The 20,990-nt window shown below is 44.3% G+C and overlaps 1 protein-coding gene across 1 annotated transcript; it reads left to right on the top strand.

Moving 5' to 3' along the window:
* The first annotated feature begins 3,063 nt into the window (after nucleotides 1–3,063).
* LOC114688902 (olfactory receptor 1G1-like) lies at nucleotides 3,064–3,987 on the top strand. The gene has a single exon (XM_028863376.1). It carries the CDS (start codon nucleotides 3,088–3,090, stop codon nucleotides 3,985–3,987), a length of 900 nt encoding a protein of 299 aa, XP_028719209.1. The 5' UTR covers nucleotides 3,064–3,087.
* The last annotated feature ends 17,003 nt before the right edge of the window (nucleotides 3,988–20,990 follow it).

The raw sequence follows: 20,990 nt of genomic DNA, 5'->3' as shown, positions 1-20,990 counted from the left end.
CAATTCAGTTCAAATAGCACATTGTTCAATAAGTTAGGATCTCACTGTGAAATCACCAAACCACATACTATCTAAACTGAGTTGTGAGGAAATGGACATTAAAGGATCATTTTATAGACTCTTTTCTGTGTTTTATATGTATGAGCTCCAACCCAGGGCTTTTGCAACATGCTAGACACATTCTCTACTACTGAATCACACCCTCAGAATCCATAAGCTATGTTTGCAAGAATAAATAGATAGATAGATAGATAGATAGATAGATAGATAGATGATAGATAGATAGATAGATAGATAGATAGATAGATAGATAGATAGATAAAACTATATACAGTACCCATCCCTAATAGAGACACTATACATTAATTAGTATTATCTCCAATATCCAAGGTCATAGAAAGTAAGAAAGCCCTCTCTTTTGCATGCCTTTTGTGGGTATTTATGATTCCTAATCAATTTCATTATCCACTTGTTATTTTCTGAAGCATACATATTTCATACATGAGGACTGCACTCTGATTAGAAATCATGGCTTCCACAATAGGGAAGACTCCACTCAGCATAAGAAATGATGACATCAACCGAAAGCCCAGGAGAAAAGCAAGCTCAAAGGCCCCATGCGTTCTAGCCCTGGTCACTCTGAATGGAGTTATTAGTGACATAGATGGACTCATGGGACCACAATCCAGAGAAGACAGCTGGTCATTGGACAATTGCCCTATCTGCCTAACTGGCAGATCTGGGACCGGGCCCCAGAAGACATTGCATATGGAAATCACCACCTCTTCCTGACTCTTAGGCCTGAGGATCATTAAAGACCTGAGACTTCAGTCTGCACCACATCTACAAACAAGACAGACACTGTGACTACAGTCATGTTTTCTTGGGGTGACAATAAGGCCTTGGTGGTAAAGACTGACCTGAACTCTAGGTAAGACTGGGGAATGGAGCAGAAAAGGAAAACAGATTCTACCTATGATTCATGGAACATGTCTTTATATACACAGAGACTCTATTTTCTTTCTCCTCTTCCTGTCTTCCTTTTTGGCAGTCATTTTCCGGCCTTCTGATTACCATGTGAGGTGCTGAGGATAATAAGACACTCTCAGGACCACTTCAGTCTTCAATTTTAATTCATATTAGTAAAAATGCTTGATATTCATGAGGATCTTCTTGGTCCAGCACTTTACTGGCTAATAACTGAAGCCTATTCTATTTATTACTGTGTATTATAAGAATATTTTGGCTGTAATGATTAAGTTACTTGACAAGTTGATGTGTACTTTCCATATGCCAAAAATGAATGTTTTTCCATGGATTATTTTGAGATTCACAACTACTCAAAGATGAAGCGGGGAATAGGGGATGGTTCCAATCATTCTCACTTAATAGTGACATTATAAACCCAACCTTCAGACAGTAAAAAAGACACAATAAAAACAAATACCTTCTTTTATTAAAATTAGCAATTATTTCACTAATATTTTACTGAGTACTTTCTATGTGCTAGGTTTATTCTAAATAATTTAATCATTATCAAACTTAATTGTCATAACATTCTACACTACCATATTATTATCCCACTTAAACAGATTTGTAAAACAAAGTTAGAGAAGTTAAGAGATGTTCTCAACATCTGTACTCAGAGTAAAGAATGGGGGAATCCTGTCACATTGTGAGAATATTTATTTTAACCACTGAACTAAACATGTATGATGTTAGCACCAGCTGTCACTTAATGTTCTTTTCATTTGTTCCTCCACACCATGGAGCAGCAATGCTGAAATTTTTCTTTTGGATTACACACAATGATTCATGAAGAAACTTGACCATCCCAGCATTTGAGCTTCTCAACAAATGTCTCAGGTAAGAATTTTAACTACATTTTATGGGTCACAAAAGCAAACTTCAAAGCATGTGAGGAACAGAACTAGGAAGCATGTTAGTTGATGCTTCCCATTGCATTGTGTCTCAGGCTCCCATCTCACCAGTGACTACTAATCCTGGAATGACTCCACACACAGAGAGAAACACAGTTTCCATGGGTGCTTGTCTCGATAATGACAGCAAAATGTAGAGAAGTCGTACATGCAAATGAAGAGTGATTCAGAGAGGAAACTAGCCTACACAGTCAGCCTAAGAATGAGGACAGAGAGGATTCTTTTCTGATCTCTAGGGAATCCTAATCCTAAAGTGGAAAGTATTGATGGTGAAGCTGAGGGTGAACTGGAAATGATGTGTTTTTCAGGTTCACACTGCATTAACTCACTACAGTGGTGATCAGAAGCAAGGGGCTAGAGCATGCCAGCATGTCTATCTCAGCTAGCTTCTCTGTGAAGAAATTATTTTGCTTCTGTTTGCCTTAAAATGCATATAGAGAAAAAAATGAGAGAGGGACAGAGGGAGGGTCTGAGGAAGGGAGAAAGAAGGAGAATCTTTTGTACTGTCTATTAAATTTTAGAAATAAATGACCTTAGATGAACTCTGACCTAGGGACTGAGGCTGAAACTGTATTATTAAGTGTCTTTATAAAGTAGCCAAGATTGAAGAGGTATGAATTCCAGTTTGGGGGCTGGAGTGGCGGCTCAGCAATTCAAAGCACTAGATGTGCTTACAGGGGACCCAGTTCAGTTCCCAGCACTCACACAGTAGCTCCATTTCCAGAGTGTCCAATACCCTTTTCTGGCCTCTTTGGGCACCAGGCATACACATGGTACATATACATGCATGTAGGCTAGCAGAACACTCATACACACATACAGGGGGGCGGTGGATGAGAAAAAATTGCAGTTCAGTCTCATTCAGACTGTCTTCGGGCAGAACTTGCTGTATTACATGATGAAGAAGCCAATGACCTCCCTTCTGAATGTTTCATCATAACCAGGCACACTCCTAATAGTTATACGTATTTACACATGCAAAGTTTTAAGTACTAGTCTTTCTTAGTGGCCTTAGTAAGGAGCAAGGGACTAACAAAGTCTTTGGAATCTGTGACTTTTTAAAAAGACCAGCTTATTTAACCCCTTACTAATTTATCTGCCTTAGAAGGAAACTAGAAACCAAACAGTCATCTCTGACTTCCTGCTTATGGGCTTTTCTGAGCACCCAGAGCAGCAGCCTCTCCTGTTCACACTCTTCTTGGCAATGTACCTGGTCACCCTGTTGGGGAATCTGCTCATCATCCTGGCCATTGGCTCTGACCCACACCTCCACACACCCATGTACTTCTTCCTGGCCAACCTGTCCTTCATCGATACCTGCTGCACCAGCACCATTGTCCCCAAAGTATTGGCCAATATCCAAACCCAGCTTCGCACCATCTCCCACACTGGGTGCCTTCTGCAGATGTATTTCTTCATGGTCCTGGCCTTGCTGGATGATTTCCTGTTGGCTGTGATGGCCTATGATCGCTATGTGGCCATTTGCCTTCCTCTGCATTACACCACTATCATGTGTCCCCAAAGATGCCTGTTTCTGGTGGCCACATCCTGGCTCTGCTCCAACCTCATGGCCTTTTCACTTATACTCCAGATGGTTCATGTCTCCTTCTGTGCCTCTCATTCCATCCCACACTTTTTCTGTGATCTACTCCCACTCCTCAAGCTTGCTTGCTCAGACACCCAGACCTTTCAGCTCATGATGTTTGCTGAAGCTGCCCTCTCGGGTGTGGTCCCTCTCATCTGTGTCCTGGTCTCTTATGCCCACATCATGCACACCATCCTCAGGATCCCCTCTGCTGAAGGAAAGTACAAAGTCTTCTCTACCTGTGGCTCACACCTGACTGTGGTCACTCTGTTCTATGGAACTGTCTTTCTGGTGTATTTCCAGCCATCATCCTCCTACTCTGCAGACACTGGAATAGTGGCATCTATTGTTTATACAATGGTCACCCCCATGCTCAACCCTTTTATCTACAGTTTGCGGAACAAGGACATGAAGAGAGCTCTGTGGAAACTTGTTGGTTTGGGGAAGCACTGTAATTTGTAAATGGTACTTCAGAGTTAAAGCCCAGGTCTTTTAGTACAATTTTTGAAGAACTCAAATTCAACGCAAAAATGAATGCTCACCATCACAAACAAGTTTAACCAGTGGAGAGTGCTTGACGTGGTGGGACTCAACTAGGACTAACAAGTCAAGCATAGTTATGGACTAGAGATAAAGAAGGACAAATCCCTAAAGGACTTCAAAACAAAAATGACACAAGGCAACTGCAAACAGACAAGGAAGACATTATTCATGGTTATTTAATGCCCTTAGTAATGATGCCATCTGAACCCGAGCTCACTGAATGTCGGGAAGATTTTCAGTGCTGGGTTGAGAGGAAGAACATGGATGATCTGTGTTTCTAACTGGCTTTACCAAAAAGAAATGTTTTAAAGACAGGATGGGGTTTTGCAACTAGAAACAAACATTGTCCATGACACTTGGGACTCTACCTACCACAGAGCTTAAGAGGTATGTGCCATCATGCTTGACAGTTCATAATAAGTAGATGACTACCACATGCTTGGGATAGGCATCGCTGGGCTGTGAAACTATCAAGAGGCTATTTGAGATCCTTTGAAAAAGAGCCAGAAAACAAGTTATAAACACAGGGTGTAAGTTCTGGTCTTTGTTGTTTCAGTTTTCTGAGACAGGATCTTTCTCTCTAACCAAGGCTGCCTGGCACTTACTATGTACCTGAGGCTGGCCTCAAATTTATGACCCTCCTGCTTCAGCCTCTGGAGTGCTGGAATTACAGGTACATGCCCCCACAAGCTGCATCATACAGGTGAGGTGGTTGGAATAAGAATGATCCTCAGAGACTCATTTATTTGAATGCTTAGTCACCAGGGAGTGGAATTCTTTGATAAGATTAAAAGGATTAGGAAGTATGGCCTTGGAGAAAGTTTGTCTGGGGTGGGCTTTGAGGTTTACAAAGCCCAAACCTGGCCCAGTCTCTCTCTCTCTCTCTCTCTCTCTCTCTTTCTCTCTCTCTCTCTTTCTTTCTCAGCCTGCAGATCAGGATGTAGCTCTCAGCTCCAGTGCCATGCATATCATCATGCTCCCTGCTGTCGTGATAATGGACTAAGCCTCTGAATCTAAGCCAGCCCCTAATTAAATGCTTTCCATTGTAAGAATTGCCACGGTCATGGTGTCTCTTCACAGCAACAGAACAGTGACTAGGAGAGAAAGCTAGGTAAAGTAACTGCTGTAAGGATTGAGGCCAAGGACCTCCAGTCAGGGAAAAAGTTTTGCTAAACTAGACTTTTTTGGTAAGTAGTAAACACTACCCAAAATATTCAAACCAAAAAGTGGTAACAACCAAAATCATGATGTCTAGGCATTTAGGATTGAAGCTAACACCCAGTCAGCAGCTCGATCTATACCTAAGTTGTGACTCAGTAAAAAGAAATGTGGACACAAAGTAAATGGATCAAGTGCTGTAAGCCTTGGGGCCATTTCCAAGTATGTCCTCGGAAGTAGTTCATTCACAGAATTGTTTGAGAACATATTTTATTACTGAGACTAAGAGAGAAAAAAATTATTCTAAAAATGAAAGTGAGGTAGCAATAGATAAGAAGTATGCTCCTGAATCACCCAACTGAGGTCACGTCAAAGACTCTAGACTGTGATCATTACCTATCTAGGAAAGACTGAGTTTTCCATTTTCCCTCCTCATTATGTTTGCAAAATAATATCTGTGCATCATAGAAAGAGCAGAAAAAGGAAGTAGTCTTGAATGCATTGGCACCAGAGATCACTTCCTAAATATAACACCAGTAGCACAGACACTGAGAGAAACAATTAATAAATGGGACCTCTTGAAACTGAGAAACTTTTGTAAAACAAACGACACGGTCAACAAGACAAAGTGACAGCCTACAGAATGGGAAAAGATCTTTACCAACCCCACATCTAACAGAGGGCTGATATCCAGAATATATAAAGAACTCAAGAAACTAGACATCAAAATGCCCAACAGTCCAATTAAGAAATGGGCTATAGAGCTAAACAGAAGTCTCAACAGAAGAAGCTCAAATGGCTGAAAGACATTTAAGAAATTGCTCAATATCCTTAATCATCAGGGAAATGCAAATCAAAATGACTCTGAGATACTATCTTACACATCAGAATGGATAAGATCAAAAACACTGAAAACAGCTTATGTTGGAGAGGATGTGGAACATCCTCTCCTCCACACACATGCAAACTTGTACAGCCACTTTGGAAATCAATATGGCACTTTCTTAGAAAATTTGGAATCAACCTCCCTCAAGACCCAGCTATAACACTCTTGGGCATATACCCAAGGAATGCTCAATCATACCACAAGGGCACATGCTAAACTATGTTCATAGCAGCCTTGTTTGTAATAGCCAGAACCTGGAAACAACCTAGATGCCCTTCAACTGAAGAATGGATAAATAAAATGTGGTACATATGCACAATGGAGTACTACTCAGCAGAGAAAAACAATGACATCATGAGGTTTGCAGGCAAATGGATGGAACTAGAAAAAATCATCCTGAGTGAGGTAACCCAGACTCAGAAAGACAAACATAGTATGTACTCACTCATAAGTGGATACTAGATGTAAAGCAAAGGATAACCAGACTGCAACTCAACTCCAGGGAGGCTACCTAGTAAAGAGGACCCTAAGAAAGATACAGGGATTGCCCAACGACAGAGAAATAGATGATGAGATTCCCATGGGCAAACTGGGGGTGGGGAGGATAATGGAGGGCAAGGGTCAAGGGAAAGATAGCTTAGGGGAGAGGGAGGTCCCAGCTGGATCAGTATGGGAGAATGGAGAGGGAGATACTATGATGAATGAAGACCCCAGGGGAATAGGAAGAAGCAGAATACTAGAGAGGTTCCCAGAAACCCACAAAGATACCTCCACTGTAGACTACTGGCAATGGTTGAGAGAGTACCTGAGCTGACCTGCTCTGGTAATCAGATGGCTGAACACCCTGGCTGTCATGATAGAACTCTCATCCAGTGTCTGATGGAAGCAGATGCAGAAATCCACAGCCGAGCCCCAGGCAGAGCTCCAGGAGTCCAATCGGCAAGAAAGAGGAGGGATTGTATGAGCGAGAGATGTTGAGACCATGGTTGGAGAAAGCACAGGGACAAATAGCCAAACTAGTGGAAGCACATGAACTGTGAATCAATGGTGGAGGAGCCCCCATGGAACTAGATCAGGCCCTCTGGATAAGTGAGACAGTTGATTAGCTTGAATTGTTTGGGAGGCCCCCAGGCCTTTGAGCCAGGATCTGTCCTTATGTATGGGCTGACTTTTTGGAGCCTGGTGCCTATGCTGGGACACTTTGCTCAGCCTTGGTGTAAGAAGGAGGGAACTGTACCTGCCTTGGCTGAGTCTACCAGGCTGGGCTGACTCCCCAAGGGAAGACCTTGCCTTGGAGGAGGTGGGAGTAGGGGGTAGATTGGGGAGGAAGGCTGGGGGGTTGGGAGGAGGGAGGATGGGGGAATCCGTGGCTGATATGTGAAATTAAGTTAATTATAAAATAAAAATACTATTAAAAAAGAAAGAGCAGAAAAAAGTGCTCATCCATCACTCCTCCATTTAAGAAGACCACTGTTTATATTATTCTGTCCTTTTTTTCTAGTTGTTTTTGCTTTGCTTTGATGAGGAAAATGCTGTAGAAACGAGTCTCCATCTGCTTTCCCACTGGCATTGGATCTGGATCTAGCAAATATTAATAAGATATTATGGAATGTGACTGATATTTCCTCTAAAAAAAACTTTAAGGCATTAATCTTATCTTGAAAGGAAGGTAAAGCATCAGGAAAAAAGCGAAAGGTATAGTGGGGGGCAAAGTGACTGTTGGGTAGCTCTCGACTGGTCATGAGCCTCATTTCTAAAGCCATCTGGGTTCTAGAAGAAGAAAGCTTATTTAAGCAGGATCATAGTGTAAAGGTCTAGACTTGACTTTATAGACTCCATCTTAGGGAAAGGGCCCCCATCTCAGACCACCTGCTGTTCTCAGTTCCAGGAAGGACCTCAGGAATATGCCATGACAACTCAAAGGGATACAGAGCAGTATGCTCCTGCAGACATTCTGTCTGTGGTTTATGGCCCTTGAAGATATCTAGATAGTCCTGCTGAGCAATCCAGATAATCCTGTTCAGCGGGTTGTGGTTCCCTGCCAAAAGTCTAACCTAATAGTTTCAAATGTGATTTTGTGCCCAAAGTCTAGACCAATAGTTTCAAAAAATCACCTTGGCCCATATCCCTTCTACCCAATCCCAAGTTGCCAATTCCCAGCTTGTAGTTCTTCCCTAAAAATACTCATGGCTGCTGCCACATTTCCTTCCATCTGCCATGTGGTGGCCCAGGTTGAACCTGAATAAAAGGACCTTTATGTGCTTGCATCAGAAACTGGCTCCTTGGTGGTCTCTGGGGGTTTGGAGAAATGAGTACAACAGTAGCAGGTGGGATCCTTTGGGAAGAAAGATGCCTTCCACTGGAGGAGGGCCCTTGGGGGTCAGCAGAGGAGCACCAGTCCCTCTTATAAGAATCAAATAGTATGAATTACTGAATTGCATCACAGTTGAAAATATGTTAAAATAGTATATCCTCTCTGTTATTTACCAGGCACAAGAAACAACCACAAGATACAACAAAATCCACTTTGAGAGTTTTATTAAGGGGAAAAGGAAAGATGAGCAAGTGAGCAGACCTGCCAGAGAGGAAATGTGCCAAAGGGGTGGGGGAATAGATGGAGTCTGCTTTTAAGGATCACCTCAAGCATGCATATAGGGGCGTACATAGCCAGGCTACACATGCTCACAGATTACGTGACCACATTGCACATGAATTATGTAGGACACAAGGCCCTGGATGTAAGCATTTTGCCTGAATGCTGACAGCACACGCTCAGCCATAGGATTCTAGAAGCAGTTAGGGTATAGGAAATGATAACATTCTACCCTTTTTCTTATTATAAAAAGTAAGGGGATTCCCAGTAACCACTTGGTGGCTCACATCCATCTGTAATGAGATTTGGTGCCTGGTGCTCTCTTCTGACATGCAGTTATGCACTGCATACACAATAATCTTTGGGAAAAAAGATTAAAAATAAAAGAAACCCCTGATCTTGGGGGCTGGAGAGATGGCTCAGCTGTTAAGAGCACTGACTGCTCTTCCAGAGGACCTGGGTTCAATTCCCAGCACCCACATGGCAGCTCTAACAACTGTCTGTAACTCCAAGAGCTGACACCCTCACACAGACAAACATGGAGACAAAAACACCAATGCACCAAAAAAAAAAGTAAGGGGTTAGGGGTGGCAGGTGAATGGGAATGGGAACACCAGGTCACTTAAGGCTACTTCCAGCTGACTTGGTAGGCATTAGTTATTTGGGGGGATGGGCTTTTCCCAAGGGAGCCAGTCATCCTGAGGAAGCTGGTTGTCTTTGATGCTGTTTGAGCCCTGTGGAATCATCCAGCACTGCTTGGATTTGACAGTTTGGATCTGATAGTTTGGACCTGACAAGATGCTAGCAAGGCAGAAGATGAAGTTTAGAAATTTTTTCTTAGATCCTGGTACTTGGGTGGGGGAAGGAGAGATGAGAGGGGTTCCTGAGGGGTCCCAGCATGAGGGAGGAGCCCCAGGACCAGGAAAAGAGTGAATGATACTTATCTGGAGTGGATCTGACCTGTCTAGGTAGATCCAAGTTGAATCCCTGGAGCTCAGAAGAATTTTTAAGTTTACAAAAGAGACAAATTTTAGAATTTTTTTTTTGCATTCAGAAACATGAGCATTTCTTTGGTTGTTATTTCTATAACTTGACTGTCAGCTGGAGTAATTATAAAAATTAAAGGTTTGTTCAACTTATGATTAGGAGCCTGGGAGATTTAAGGTTAAATGTTATGTTTCAGAAATGCTTTGTTGCTGATGAGGAGTCCCTAAAGACTCCTTAGGCATTCAGGGCATCAGATGATGAAAAATACATACAAGAGATAAATTCAAGTCAAATTAATAACAGCCTCTTGTAACCCACTAATTCATTGAGCTATGAATATGCTGATCCATTCACAAGGGGAAAACCCTCAGGACCAAATCACCTCTTTTTTTAATTTTATAATTAATTTAATTTTACTTATCAGCCACCGATTACCCTGTCCTCCCTCCTTCCACCCCATCCCTGCCCTCCTCCAATCCACCTCCCATTCCCACCTCCTCCAAGGCAAGGACTCCCCTGGGGATTCAGCTCAGCCTGGTAGATTCAGTTGAAGCAGGTCCAGTGTCCTCCTCCCATCACCTAGGCTGAGCAAAGTGTCCCAGCATAGGCCCTGGGTTCCAAAAAGCCAGCTCATGCACTAAGGACAGGTCCCGGTCCCACTGCCTGGGGGCCTCCTAAATAGTTCAAGCTAATCGACTGTCTCACTTACCCAGAGAGCCTGATCCAGTTTCATGGGGGCTCCTCAGCTATTGGTTCATAGTTCATGTATTCCCACTAGTTTGGCTATTTGTCCCTGTGCTTTTCCCAATCATGGTCTCAATATCTCTTGCTCATATAATCCCTCCTCTCTCTTGCCAGTTGGAATCTGAGCTCCACCTGAGGCTTGGCTGTGGATCTCTGCATCTGCTTCCATCAGTCACTGGATGAGAGTTCTATCATGACAGTTAGGGTGTTTGGCCATCCAATCACCAAAGTAGGTCAGTTTGGGCTTTCTCTCGACCATTGCCAGCAGTCTACAGTGGAGGTATCTTTGTGGATTTCTGGGGACCTCTCTAGCACTTTGCCTCTTCCTATTTCCCTGGAGTCTTCATTTATCAGGTCTTTCTTTCCTTGTTCTCCCTCTCTGTTCTTGATCCAGCTGGGATCTCCTTCCCCCAACCTTTGCCCTTCATTACCCACCATCATGTCCAGTTTGCTCATGTAGGTCTCATCCATTTCTCTGTCATTGGGCAAACCCTGTATCTTTCTTAGGGTCCTCTTTACTAGGTAGCCTCCCTGGAGTTGTGAGTTGCAGTCTGATTATCCTTTACTTTACATCTAGTATCCACTTATGAGTGAGTACATACCATGCTTGTCTTTCTGAGTCTGGGTTACCTCACTCAGGATGATTTTTTCTAGTTCCATCCATTTGCCTGCAAACCTCATGATGTCATTGTTTTTCTCTGCTGAGTAGTACTCCATTGTGCATATGTACCACATTTTATTTATCCATTCTTCAGTTGAAGGGCATCTAGGTTGTTTCCAGGTTCTGGCTATTACAAACAATGCTGCTATGAACATAGTTTAGCATGTGCCCTTGTGGTATGATTGAGCATTCCTTGGGTATATGCCCAGGAGTGTTATAGCTGGGTCTTGAGGGAGATTTATTCCAAATTTTCTAAGAAAGTGCCATATTGATTTCCAAAGTGGCTGTACAAGTTTGCATTCCCACCAACAGTGGAGGAGTGTTCCCCTTGCTCCACATCCTCTCCAGTATAAGCTGTCATCAGTGGTTTTGATCATAGCCATTCTGACAGGTGTTAAGGTAGTATCTCAGAGTCGTTTTGATTTGCATTTCCATGATGATTAAGGATATTGAGCAATTCCTTAAATGTCTTTCAGCCATTTGAGCTTCTTCTGTTGAGAATTCTCTGTTTAGCTCTATAGCCCATTTCTTAATTGAACTGTTGGGCATTTTGATATCTAATTTCTTGAGTTCTATATATTCTGGATATCAGCCCTCTGTTAGATGTGGGGTTGGTAAAGATCTTTTCCCATTCTGTAGGCTGTCACTTTGTCTTGTTGACCATGTCGTTTGCTTTACAAAAGTTTCTCAGTTTCAAGAGGTCCCATTGATTGATTTTTTTCTCTCAGTGTAAATTTTAGAAATATTAAGAAGCAACCAAAGGGAATTTAAATTCCTAGGCTTGTTAACTATGATATTATAGTGTTTAGTACTCTGTTATCAGAATTTTATTGGTTAGTGTTAAAGTTATGAAGTCATATAGTGAGGGGAGGTGGGAATCTGGAAAACACTGTTCTTTCTATTATTATCAATTAGTCTTCCTATCTTCACGTGAGACAAACCTTAAGGCACCTGTTTCCTTTCATTACCTCGGTATCACTTCAGCATCCAGGAGACAGGTGATTGATTGCTGAGGTCATTTAACAGTAATAAACTGTTAAATTAAAGTCTATTTTTGCAGAGTCCAGATCCTTTTGAGTCTGGGGGTGTGAATACCTTTGGAATGTTACTGTTTCTTACCACCTGGGTGTGTTTGATGGTCCTTGCACCTCCAGCTCCATGGCTGACAGTGACCCTGTAACAGTCAGCTGAGTAGTTAGTTAGAAATTTGAATACGTTATTAGAGACATAGAGGGAAACTGAAGAAGTAGAGTGTGGTCAGTAGAGACAGGAGAATGCAAAGGGGGAATCAGGAAGAAAAACATATGGGGTTCCCAGTCCAGTGGGATTGAGTATGGTTGTGGGATTAAGCCTCATTCTTCTGGAATTGGAGACGAGGCAACTGATCTCAGTGTCCTCTGAAACTTAAGAGAGTGGGGCCCTGTTTGTGTCACTGTGTATGAGGATTACCCTGAGGTAGGGTAGGATAAAAGGTTTTAGGTGAGATAAGTGAATCCAGTGAGGAAAGCCCTCAAGCTTAGCAGCTGTGGGGGTTACAAAAATTACCTTGAAGCATACCTGCCATTTAGGGGGAAAGGGTGAGGGGTGTTGGTCTCGGAAAGAAAGAAGGAACTGATCCCTGATGTTGATTAGAGGTGGGCAGGGGTTGTCACATGGCCAGGGTAGGGAATGGTCAGTACAATTCTGTAGGAAAGAATGGAGGTGATAGAGTAAGGGGGTGAGCAGGTGGTCAGGAAGGGGCAAAGGTTTGGATGGAAGGCCAGGGTTAAAATTGGCCTCTCATAAATGAGTCCAAATGGTGAAATTGAAAGGGGTTGCTTGGAAAGAGCTCAGATCCTGAAAAGAGCCAGAGGCAATAGTTTTTCCCAGTCAAGGTGAAGTTCCTGTGACATCTTAACAAGAATATTTTTTAAGAAGTGGTTAATTTGTTCTACCTTTCTTGAGGATTGAGGATGGTACAGAGTATGGAAATACCAAAGGATGTTAAGAGCTTTAGATAAGGTTTGGGAAATCTGAGAGGTGAACTCTGGGCCACTGTCAGATGGGAGAGAGGTGGGGATCCCAAATCGGGGGATAATCTCTTGAAGAAGGTCAGAGACTGTCTGAGCCCATTTATTAGTAACTGGAAAAGCCTCAACCCAGCTCAAGAAGGTATCCACTAGGACCAAGAGATATTTAACCCATCTGATGGTGGGCATGTGGGTAAAATCAAGTTGCCAGTCAGTCTCTGGAAGGGAGCCCCTAGCCTGGTGGGTAGGAAAAGGGTAGCTCCGATATTTGGAATTAAGACCTGACTTTTGACAAATTTTACAAGAAGCAGTAATAGCTTTTAAGAACTGTAGGTCCTCAGGGTTGGGTTGTAGGTGAACCTTGACAAAATGAGACAGAGCCTGACTATCAGGATGAAAAAACTAGTGTAGATATGACAGAATTTGCCGAGTGTCAGGGGCTGGCTGTGAGGATGTGGGTTGTAGTGTATGGATTCCCTGCAGTGGGTGGGATGGAAGGCTACTGTCCTAACTGCCTGGTCAGCTTGGTTATTTCCCTTAGAGATGATGGAGCTGTCAGTGTGATGAGACTGGCAGTGAATAATTCCTATAGCTTTGGGGAGATGGGAAGCTTTTAGCATGGTCATTATTTGGCCTGAGTTAGATATGGATTCTCCCTTTGCTGTAAGGAGCCTACGCTCTTTCCAGATGGCAGTGTGGGACAGGAGGATATGAAATAAAAAGCATATTTGGAGTCTGTGTAAACATTTAGGGATTGCCCCTGTGCCAATTGGAAGGCACGGATGAGAGCTATTAGTCCAGCCTGTTGATAAGTAGTGTGGACACAGAGTGCCTGTGCTTCAACTACCCAGTATCTGACACTATGTCATAGCCTGCTTTATGGGTCCCCTCACGTAAAAAGGAGCTGCCATCTGTGTACCAGGTATAAGTAGCCTGAGGCAATATGCCAACCTGTATGTGAAGGATGGGGCAATAGCTCCTCTAGGGTTTCAATGCAGGAATGAGATAGGGACCAGTCAGTATTAGGTTGAGGAAGAAGGTTTGAGATATTAAGAGATGAGCAAGTTAGGAAAATGAGTGTGGCATCTTCCAGTAGTGCCACTTGGAGAGAAAGAACTCGGGAAGGAGGTAGAATTTGTAAGCCTTTATAAGTTAAGAGATGGGACAGGTTATGGTGGGAGAAGTAGTGGTAGGTGACCCAAAGGTTAGTTTCTTTGATTCATAAATAAGGAGCTCAGCAGCTGCTAAAGCAAATGTGCAGGGTGCCCATCCCTGAGTGGTGAGGTCTATTTTTTCTGACATGTATGCTACAGGTGCAAAGGAGGGTCCCAGCTGGTATCCTAGGACTCCAAGAGCAGACCCTCCATTTCTGTTACATAGAGGGAGAAGGGACAGGTTAGGTCTGGGAGATGGATGACTGGAGCCTGGAGGAGAACCTGTTGGAGCTTCTGAAAGGGTTTAATAATGGGGTGAAGGAGGGGTTCATGTGGGGAGTCAAGTGCTGCCTCATGTAAGGGGTAGGTAAGGAGGAAAAAAGATGGGATTCGGGACCATAGGAAGTCAGCTATTCCTAGAAATGATAAAATCTCCTATTTAGTAGAGGGGACTGCAAGAGACTAGATTAGATTCTTTCTATCTAAAGTAAATCCTTGTGGGTTGAGGTAATAGTTAGACCCAAATAGATGACCTGAGGAGTATACAGCTGAACCTTGGAAGGCGAGACTATAAGCTTGGCTGGACAAGAAATTCAGGAGAGCAGAGGTGTTAGTTTGGCTAATTTGTAATGACAGGCTGCAAAGTAGAATGTCATCTACCTACTGTATGACTTTAGAGTTGCAGAGAGACAAAGAGAGCAAGTCAGAGGCTAGGGCCTGACCAAATAGGTGTGGGCTCTCCCTGAATCCCTATGGCAGGACAGTCCAGGTCAGCTGCATGGACAGGTGAGTGTCAGGGTCAGTCCAGGTAGAGGCAAAAGTATTTTTAGACTGAGGGCTGAGAGGACTAGAGAAGAAAGCATCCTTGAGATCCAGAACTGAGAAATGGGAGATTCCCGAAGGGATAGTGGAGAGGAGTGTATAAGGATTGGGGACTAAGGGGTAGAGGGAGACCACTGCAGAGTTAATGAGCCAGAGGTCTTGAACCAGGCAGTAGGTTCCATTAGACTTTTTTTCCTTTTATTTTATTTTACAATACCATTCAGTTCTACATATCAGCCAAGGATTCCCTTGTTCTCCCCCCTCCCCTTCCCCCCAGCTAACCCCCATTTCCACCTCCTCCAGAGCAAGGCCTCCCTGAGGACTGAGATCAACCTGGTAGACTCAGTCCAGGCAGGTCCAGTCCCCTCCTCCCAGACTGAGCCAAGTGTCCCCGCATAAGTCCCAGGTTTCAAACAGCCAACTCATGCAATGAGCACAGGACCTGGTACCACTGCCTAGATGCCTCCCAAACAGATCAAGCCAATCAACTGTCTCACCTATTCAGAGGGCCTGATCCAGTTGGGGGCCCCTCAGCCTTTGGTTCATAGTTCATTTGTTTCCATTTGTTTGGCTATTTGTCCCTGTGCTTTATCCAACCTTGGTTTCAACAATTCTTGCTCATATAAACCCTCCTCTTTCTCGCTAATTAGACTCCCGGAGCTCCACCTGGGGCCTAGCCATGGATCTCTGCATCCAGATTCCTCAGTCCTTGAATGGGGTTTCTGGCACGACTATTAGGGTGTTTGGCCATCCTATCACCAGAGTAGTCAGTTCCGGCTGTCTCTCGACCATTGCCATTGTGGGGGTATGTAGATGTAACCAACCATCTTATTAAATAAGAAACACAGAACCAATGTAAAAGAGAAAGCCAAGAGGTCAGAGCTTAGAGCTAAAATCTCACCCTTCCTCCTGCGGTTGCCCTAGCTCTCTGAAAGAGACCTATTTCCTGTGTGTATGTCTTTAAATAATCTTTCTGTTCTGCCTTCTCATTGGTTGTAAACCCAAACACATGATTGCCTTGTCACTGCCTGTAAGTACAGCCCTCTAGGTCTTAAAGGTGTATGTATCTAATGCTGGCTGTATCCCTGAACACAGAGAGATCTATGGGATTAAAGGTGTGCGCCACCACTGCCACGCTCTTTCTATGGCTCTAATAGCTCTGACCCCCAGGCAACTTTATTTATTAACATACAATTAAAATCACATTTCAGTACAAATAGAATACCACCATAGGGGTATCTTTGTGGATTTCTGTGGGCCTCTCTAACACCCAAGAAATGCTCAATCATACCACAAGAGCACTTGCTCAGCTATGTTCATATCAGCATTGTTAGTAATTGCCAAAACCTGGGAACAACCTAGATGCCCTTCAACTGAAGAATGGATAAATAAATTGTGGCACATATACACAATGGAATACTACTCAGCAGAGAAAAACAATGACATCATGAGGTTTGCAGGCAAATGAATGGATGGATCTAGAAAAAAAATCATCCTGAGTGAAGTAACCCAGACTCAGAAAGACAAATATGGTATGTACTCACTCACAGGAGGATACTAGAGGTGGAACAAGGATGACTGGACTGCTACTCACATCACCAAGGAGGCTACCTGGAAAACAGGACCCCAAGAAAGACACAAGGATCGCCCAATGACGGAGAAATGGCTGAGATCTACATGAACAACCTGGACATGAGTGGGAATAATGAAGGGCGAGGGTTGAGGGAAAGAGAGCCTGTGGGAGCAGGAGATCCAGCTGGATCAAGAACAGAGAGGGAGAACAAGGAATAGGAGACCATGGTAAATGAAGACCACATAAGAAAAGGAAGAAACAAAGTCCATTAGACTTTTTAACTGAAAGTATAGGGGTGTTAAAAGGAGAAGAGCTGGGGTGAAGTGGCTTTTTTCTTAGAAGTTCAAAGATGATAGTTTTAAGTCCCCTAAGGCTCTGGAGTGAGAGTAGGTGCTGAGCTTGGGTGATATATCTAGTAGAGTCCTGTAACTAGATGACAAAGGGGGAATGGTGCCTAGTAACAGAAGGGTTGGGGTGTCCCAGACTTGGGGGTCCACCTGAGAGGCTAGCAAAGGAAATGATATGTTAGAACCAGTAGGGTGGGTGGCTAGGAGGAAGAGAGGAGCTGCTGGCGAGTCTGGGGTCAGGCGAATGGGAGGAGCAAAAGAAATGGAAGCTCCTACTTTGGCTAAAAAAATATCTTCCCATTAGGGGCAAAGTGGCATGACCAAAAATGTGTGGTGAGAGGGATACCCCTGAAGACACAATTGAGTGGTAGGGTATGATAAGGCAAGTAAGGCTGTCCCCTACCCTGACAACAGGGAGATGAAAAGGAGATGTGGGTCCCTAAAACTCCCTCAGGATCAAGTAAGCAGCCCCAGTACCCATGAGGAAGGAAATGGATCACCCTGATATAATGGTTACCCGCAGCTCCCTGTGGGAGATGACAGTGGTCTTGTCAGAGCCCAGAACTCTCAGTCATCCACAGCCATGCCTAGAAGGTTGGCTGGAGGGTGGTCTGCATTTGATGTCCCCATCCCATGAGGTGTGCAGGGCAGTCCACTGACCAATGTCCTTCTTGGTGGCACTTTGGACAGTGCCCAGGCAGCCCACATGGGGCAGGGCAAGTCAGAGCCCAGTGGCCCTCTTGACCACATTTAAAACAGGGACCTGGGGGCCCTTGGGCAGTCACAGGAGCCAGTTAGATGGCCTTGACCAGCATTTGATATTTTTGTTTATGAGCTTTCTCATCTCTCCCATGGCACACCTTAAAAGCTAGAGCTAAGACTTCTGCCTGTGGGGTCAGGGGCCCTCTCTCCAGATACTTAAGCTTGGCCCTAATGTTGGGGAGGCTCTGGGAAGAGAAATGGGTCATAAGGAGCTGTCTGGCCTCTGGGCTCTTGGGATCTAGATTAGTGTACTGTAAGAGGGCCTTTGTAAGTCATTCTAGGAAGTGAGACAGATTTTCCTGTCTGTCCTAAACTATGTCTTGAAGCTTTTCTTAGTTTACTGGTTTGAGGGCAGCCTTACAGAGACCCACTAGAAGGCAAGTCATAAACTGATCCCTAGCTAGAGAGCCACCTGGGGTGTTACAATCCCAACATGGGTTTCAGCACTGGGAGGATGTGCTGCATTAGTCTGGTAGATCTCATCTGCATGCTTTTTAGCCTGTTCCCAAACTCACCTGTGCTCCTCAGGAAGTAGGTTATTAGTTAAGAGCATGAAAGGTGAGATTATAAGATTAGGTGATATATTGGAATTCTTTTACAAAAGAGGTAGAGTTGGATGTCTAAGAACCCAGTTTCGTTTCTTTTCTTTTCTTTTTTTATTTTGTTTTCATTTTATAATTTAATTTAATTTTACATATCAGCCACAGATTCCCTTGTTCTTCCCCCTCCCCCCCAATCCCCCACCCCTCCCTTCCCCCAGTCACCCCCCACTCCCATCTCCTCCAGGGCAGAGACTCCCCTGAGGATTGAGTTCAACCTGGTAGATTCAGTCCAGGCAGGTCCAGTCCCCTCCTCCCAGGCTGAGCCAAGTGTCCCTGTATAAGCCCCAAGTTTCAAACAGCCAACTCATGCACTGAGTATAGGACCTGGTCCCACTGCCTGGATGCCTCCCAAACAGATAAAGCTAACCAACTGTCTCACTTATCCAGACCTGACCCAGTTGGGGCCTCCTCAGCTATTGGTTCATAGTTCATGTGTTTCCATTCGTTTGGCTATTTGTCCCTGTGCTTTATACAGCCTGAACTAACCTACTCTGATGATAGGATGGCCAAACACCCTAATTGTAATGTTAGAAAGCCCATCCAATGACTGAGGGAACCAGATGCAGAGATCCACGGCCAGGCCCCAGGTGGAGCTCCAGGAGTCCAATTGGTGAGAAAGAGGAGGGTTTGTATGAGCGAGAATTGTTGAGACCAAGGTTGGATAAAGCCCAGTTTCTTTTCTATCTGAGAGAGTTCTGCCAGTGAGAAAGGAACGTGTCCTTAACCAGCCCATCCACCCCGCTACCTCTCACAAAGGGAGGGCAGCTGCCATGTTGGCTTGACTGGGGTGGGGTTCCTTAGCATCTCAAGAATATGTGACAAGGTGAGTAAAGGTGGGAGCCAGAGTGGGGCAGTTAGAGCGCCCAGTACCAGAGGGGAGGAAGGGGCTGGAGGAGCTGAAGGAGCAGTAGTTGGAGAAGAGGAAGGAGTGGGAGGCTGGATAGGCGGGGCTTCGTTAGCAGGGTCTGGAGCAGTAGTGAGAGCTTCCTCTGGTTCCGCTGCACAGCCAGCAGCATGTGGGCAGGTGAACAGGAATCAAGGAGAGCGGGTTTGGAGCTGAGACAGAGAAAAGCTTGGCTATAAGGTAACTTTCCATCTGCCCATTCAATGACAGAAGTTAGATAACTCCCATAAAATATAGGGATCAAACGAGCCATTGGGTGGCCATTTTTATTGTTATCTAAGGGATATTTAGATCATTTTTCAGTGAAAATGTATAAGCTTAGAAGTCTGTAAGTAGATCATTAAGCTGAGAGGTTTGAGGGTTTCTAAAAGGTTTCCCAGAGGAGATGTGGGGCTTATGGGATATTGATGCCAGACTTTATCACAAAAGTGAACAAATTTGAAGCCTTCCAGATCAGGTGCCAGATGGAGAGGCTAGAGGTTTCTATGGATGACACTGTTCCCATAAGTGGGTGTTGTACCCAGACTCCTTCAAAGACCACCAAGAGACCGAATCAGATGCAAAAGCAAAGTCTTTGTATTGTTATGAATTAACTCGGGACTCTCTGTCCATCTAATGCAGCCCCAGAGCAGGAGACACCCTGCTGGGTATTTAAAGGGAGTAAAGCAAGGGGGTAAAACAAGGGGATTTGGGGTCTATAGACTACATAGGAGCAGACTCAGGTTTGATGTTTCTTCAATCTGGAGGTGCTGTCCTTGGTCAGTTTGCAGCTGCAAGAAAACTGTTATCTCTTTTAGCAGTTGTTATGGCTACTACGTGTTTTCTATATCATGACCCTGCTTGCTGTAACTTCTAATTGGTATCATGATCCCACTTGCTGTAACTTTTAATTGGCTTCTTTTACTGTATGAAGACATCTGGCATGGTTTTCCTGTAACTAGACCTAGGCTCAAGGTTGGGGGCTCAAGGGCACATTATGCTGTGCCAGGGGCCTACATTCTGTTGAGTGTTTTCCACAGCCCATCATGGCTGCAAAATAGTCAAGGCAAGGGTCCAGCAGGGGCTTGGGTCCTCAGTGAGGAAGAGGGGAAGGTCCCAGGCCTATAGTCCAAGATGTCCCCAGAACTCAGGGAGACTGAGTGAGGAAGACACAAGCTGTTCAGTGCACTGTCACCTTACTGGATGGATGTCAAGGCCTAAAAGCCGAGGAGACTTGGCACCCATTACCAGGGCTTTTGAGCTTTCAAGGGAAGCCAAAAGGCAAAAACCAAGCTCAAAAAATGAAGTCTCACTCAAGGAAAAGGGTCAGAAGTGGGTACCTCCACCTCCAAGAGTACCAGAGACTCAGGGAAGCAGTTGCTCTGACTGAGGGAGATTGGTGGATCTGTTGTGGATGGACTGGAGATAAGGGATAGGGTCCTAGTGCAGCTTAGATTGGGAGGAGGAGTATGCAAGCCACCAGGACAGTCTACTGAGTCTGGGCACCAATGTTAGGGTTTTGTGGTGGAAGAGCACCTTGATGGACTGAGACCAAGGAATACCAAAGCAGATCTCACACAAGAGATGTATTGATGGGGGGGGTAGCAAAACGTTGCCTCTGAGTAGGACAAAAGAGACAGACAGACAGACAGACAGACAGACAGAGAATGAGTTGTGATGTCAGGGACTTTATTGAGGTTACAAATGTCAAATTCGGTGGCTGGTGATGATGCGGTTCTGG

This window comes from Peromyscus leucopus, chromosome 4 (genome assembly GCF_004664715.2).
Source record: "Peromyscus leucopus breed LL Stock chromosome 4, UCI_PerLeu_2.1, whole genome shotgun sequence".
Lineage (NCBI taxonomy): Eukaryota > Metazoa > Chordata > Mammalia > Rodentia > Cricetidae > Peromyscus > Peromyscus leucopus.
The sequence above is the reverse complement of the archived record's forward strand: the minus strand, read 5'-3'. Positions and strand labels throughout refer to the sequence as shown.

What these genes read in the sequence shown, in the direction of transcription:
- LOC114688902 (XM_028863376.1), top strand. Translation starts at nt 3,088, where the DNA reads ATGGGCTTTTCTGAGCACCCAGAGCAGCAGCCTCTCCTGTTCACACTC.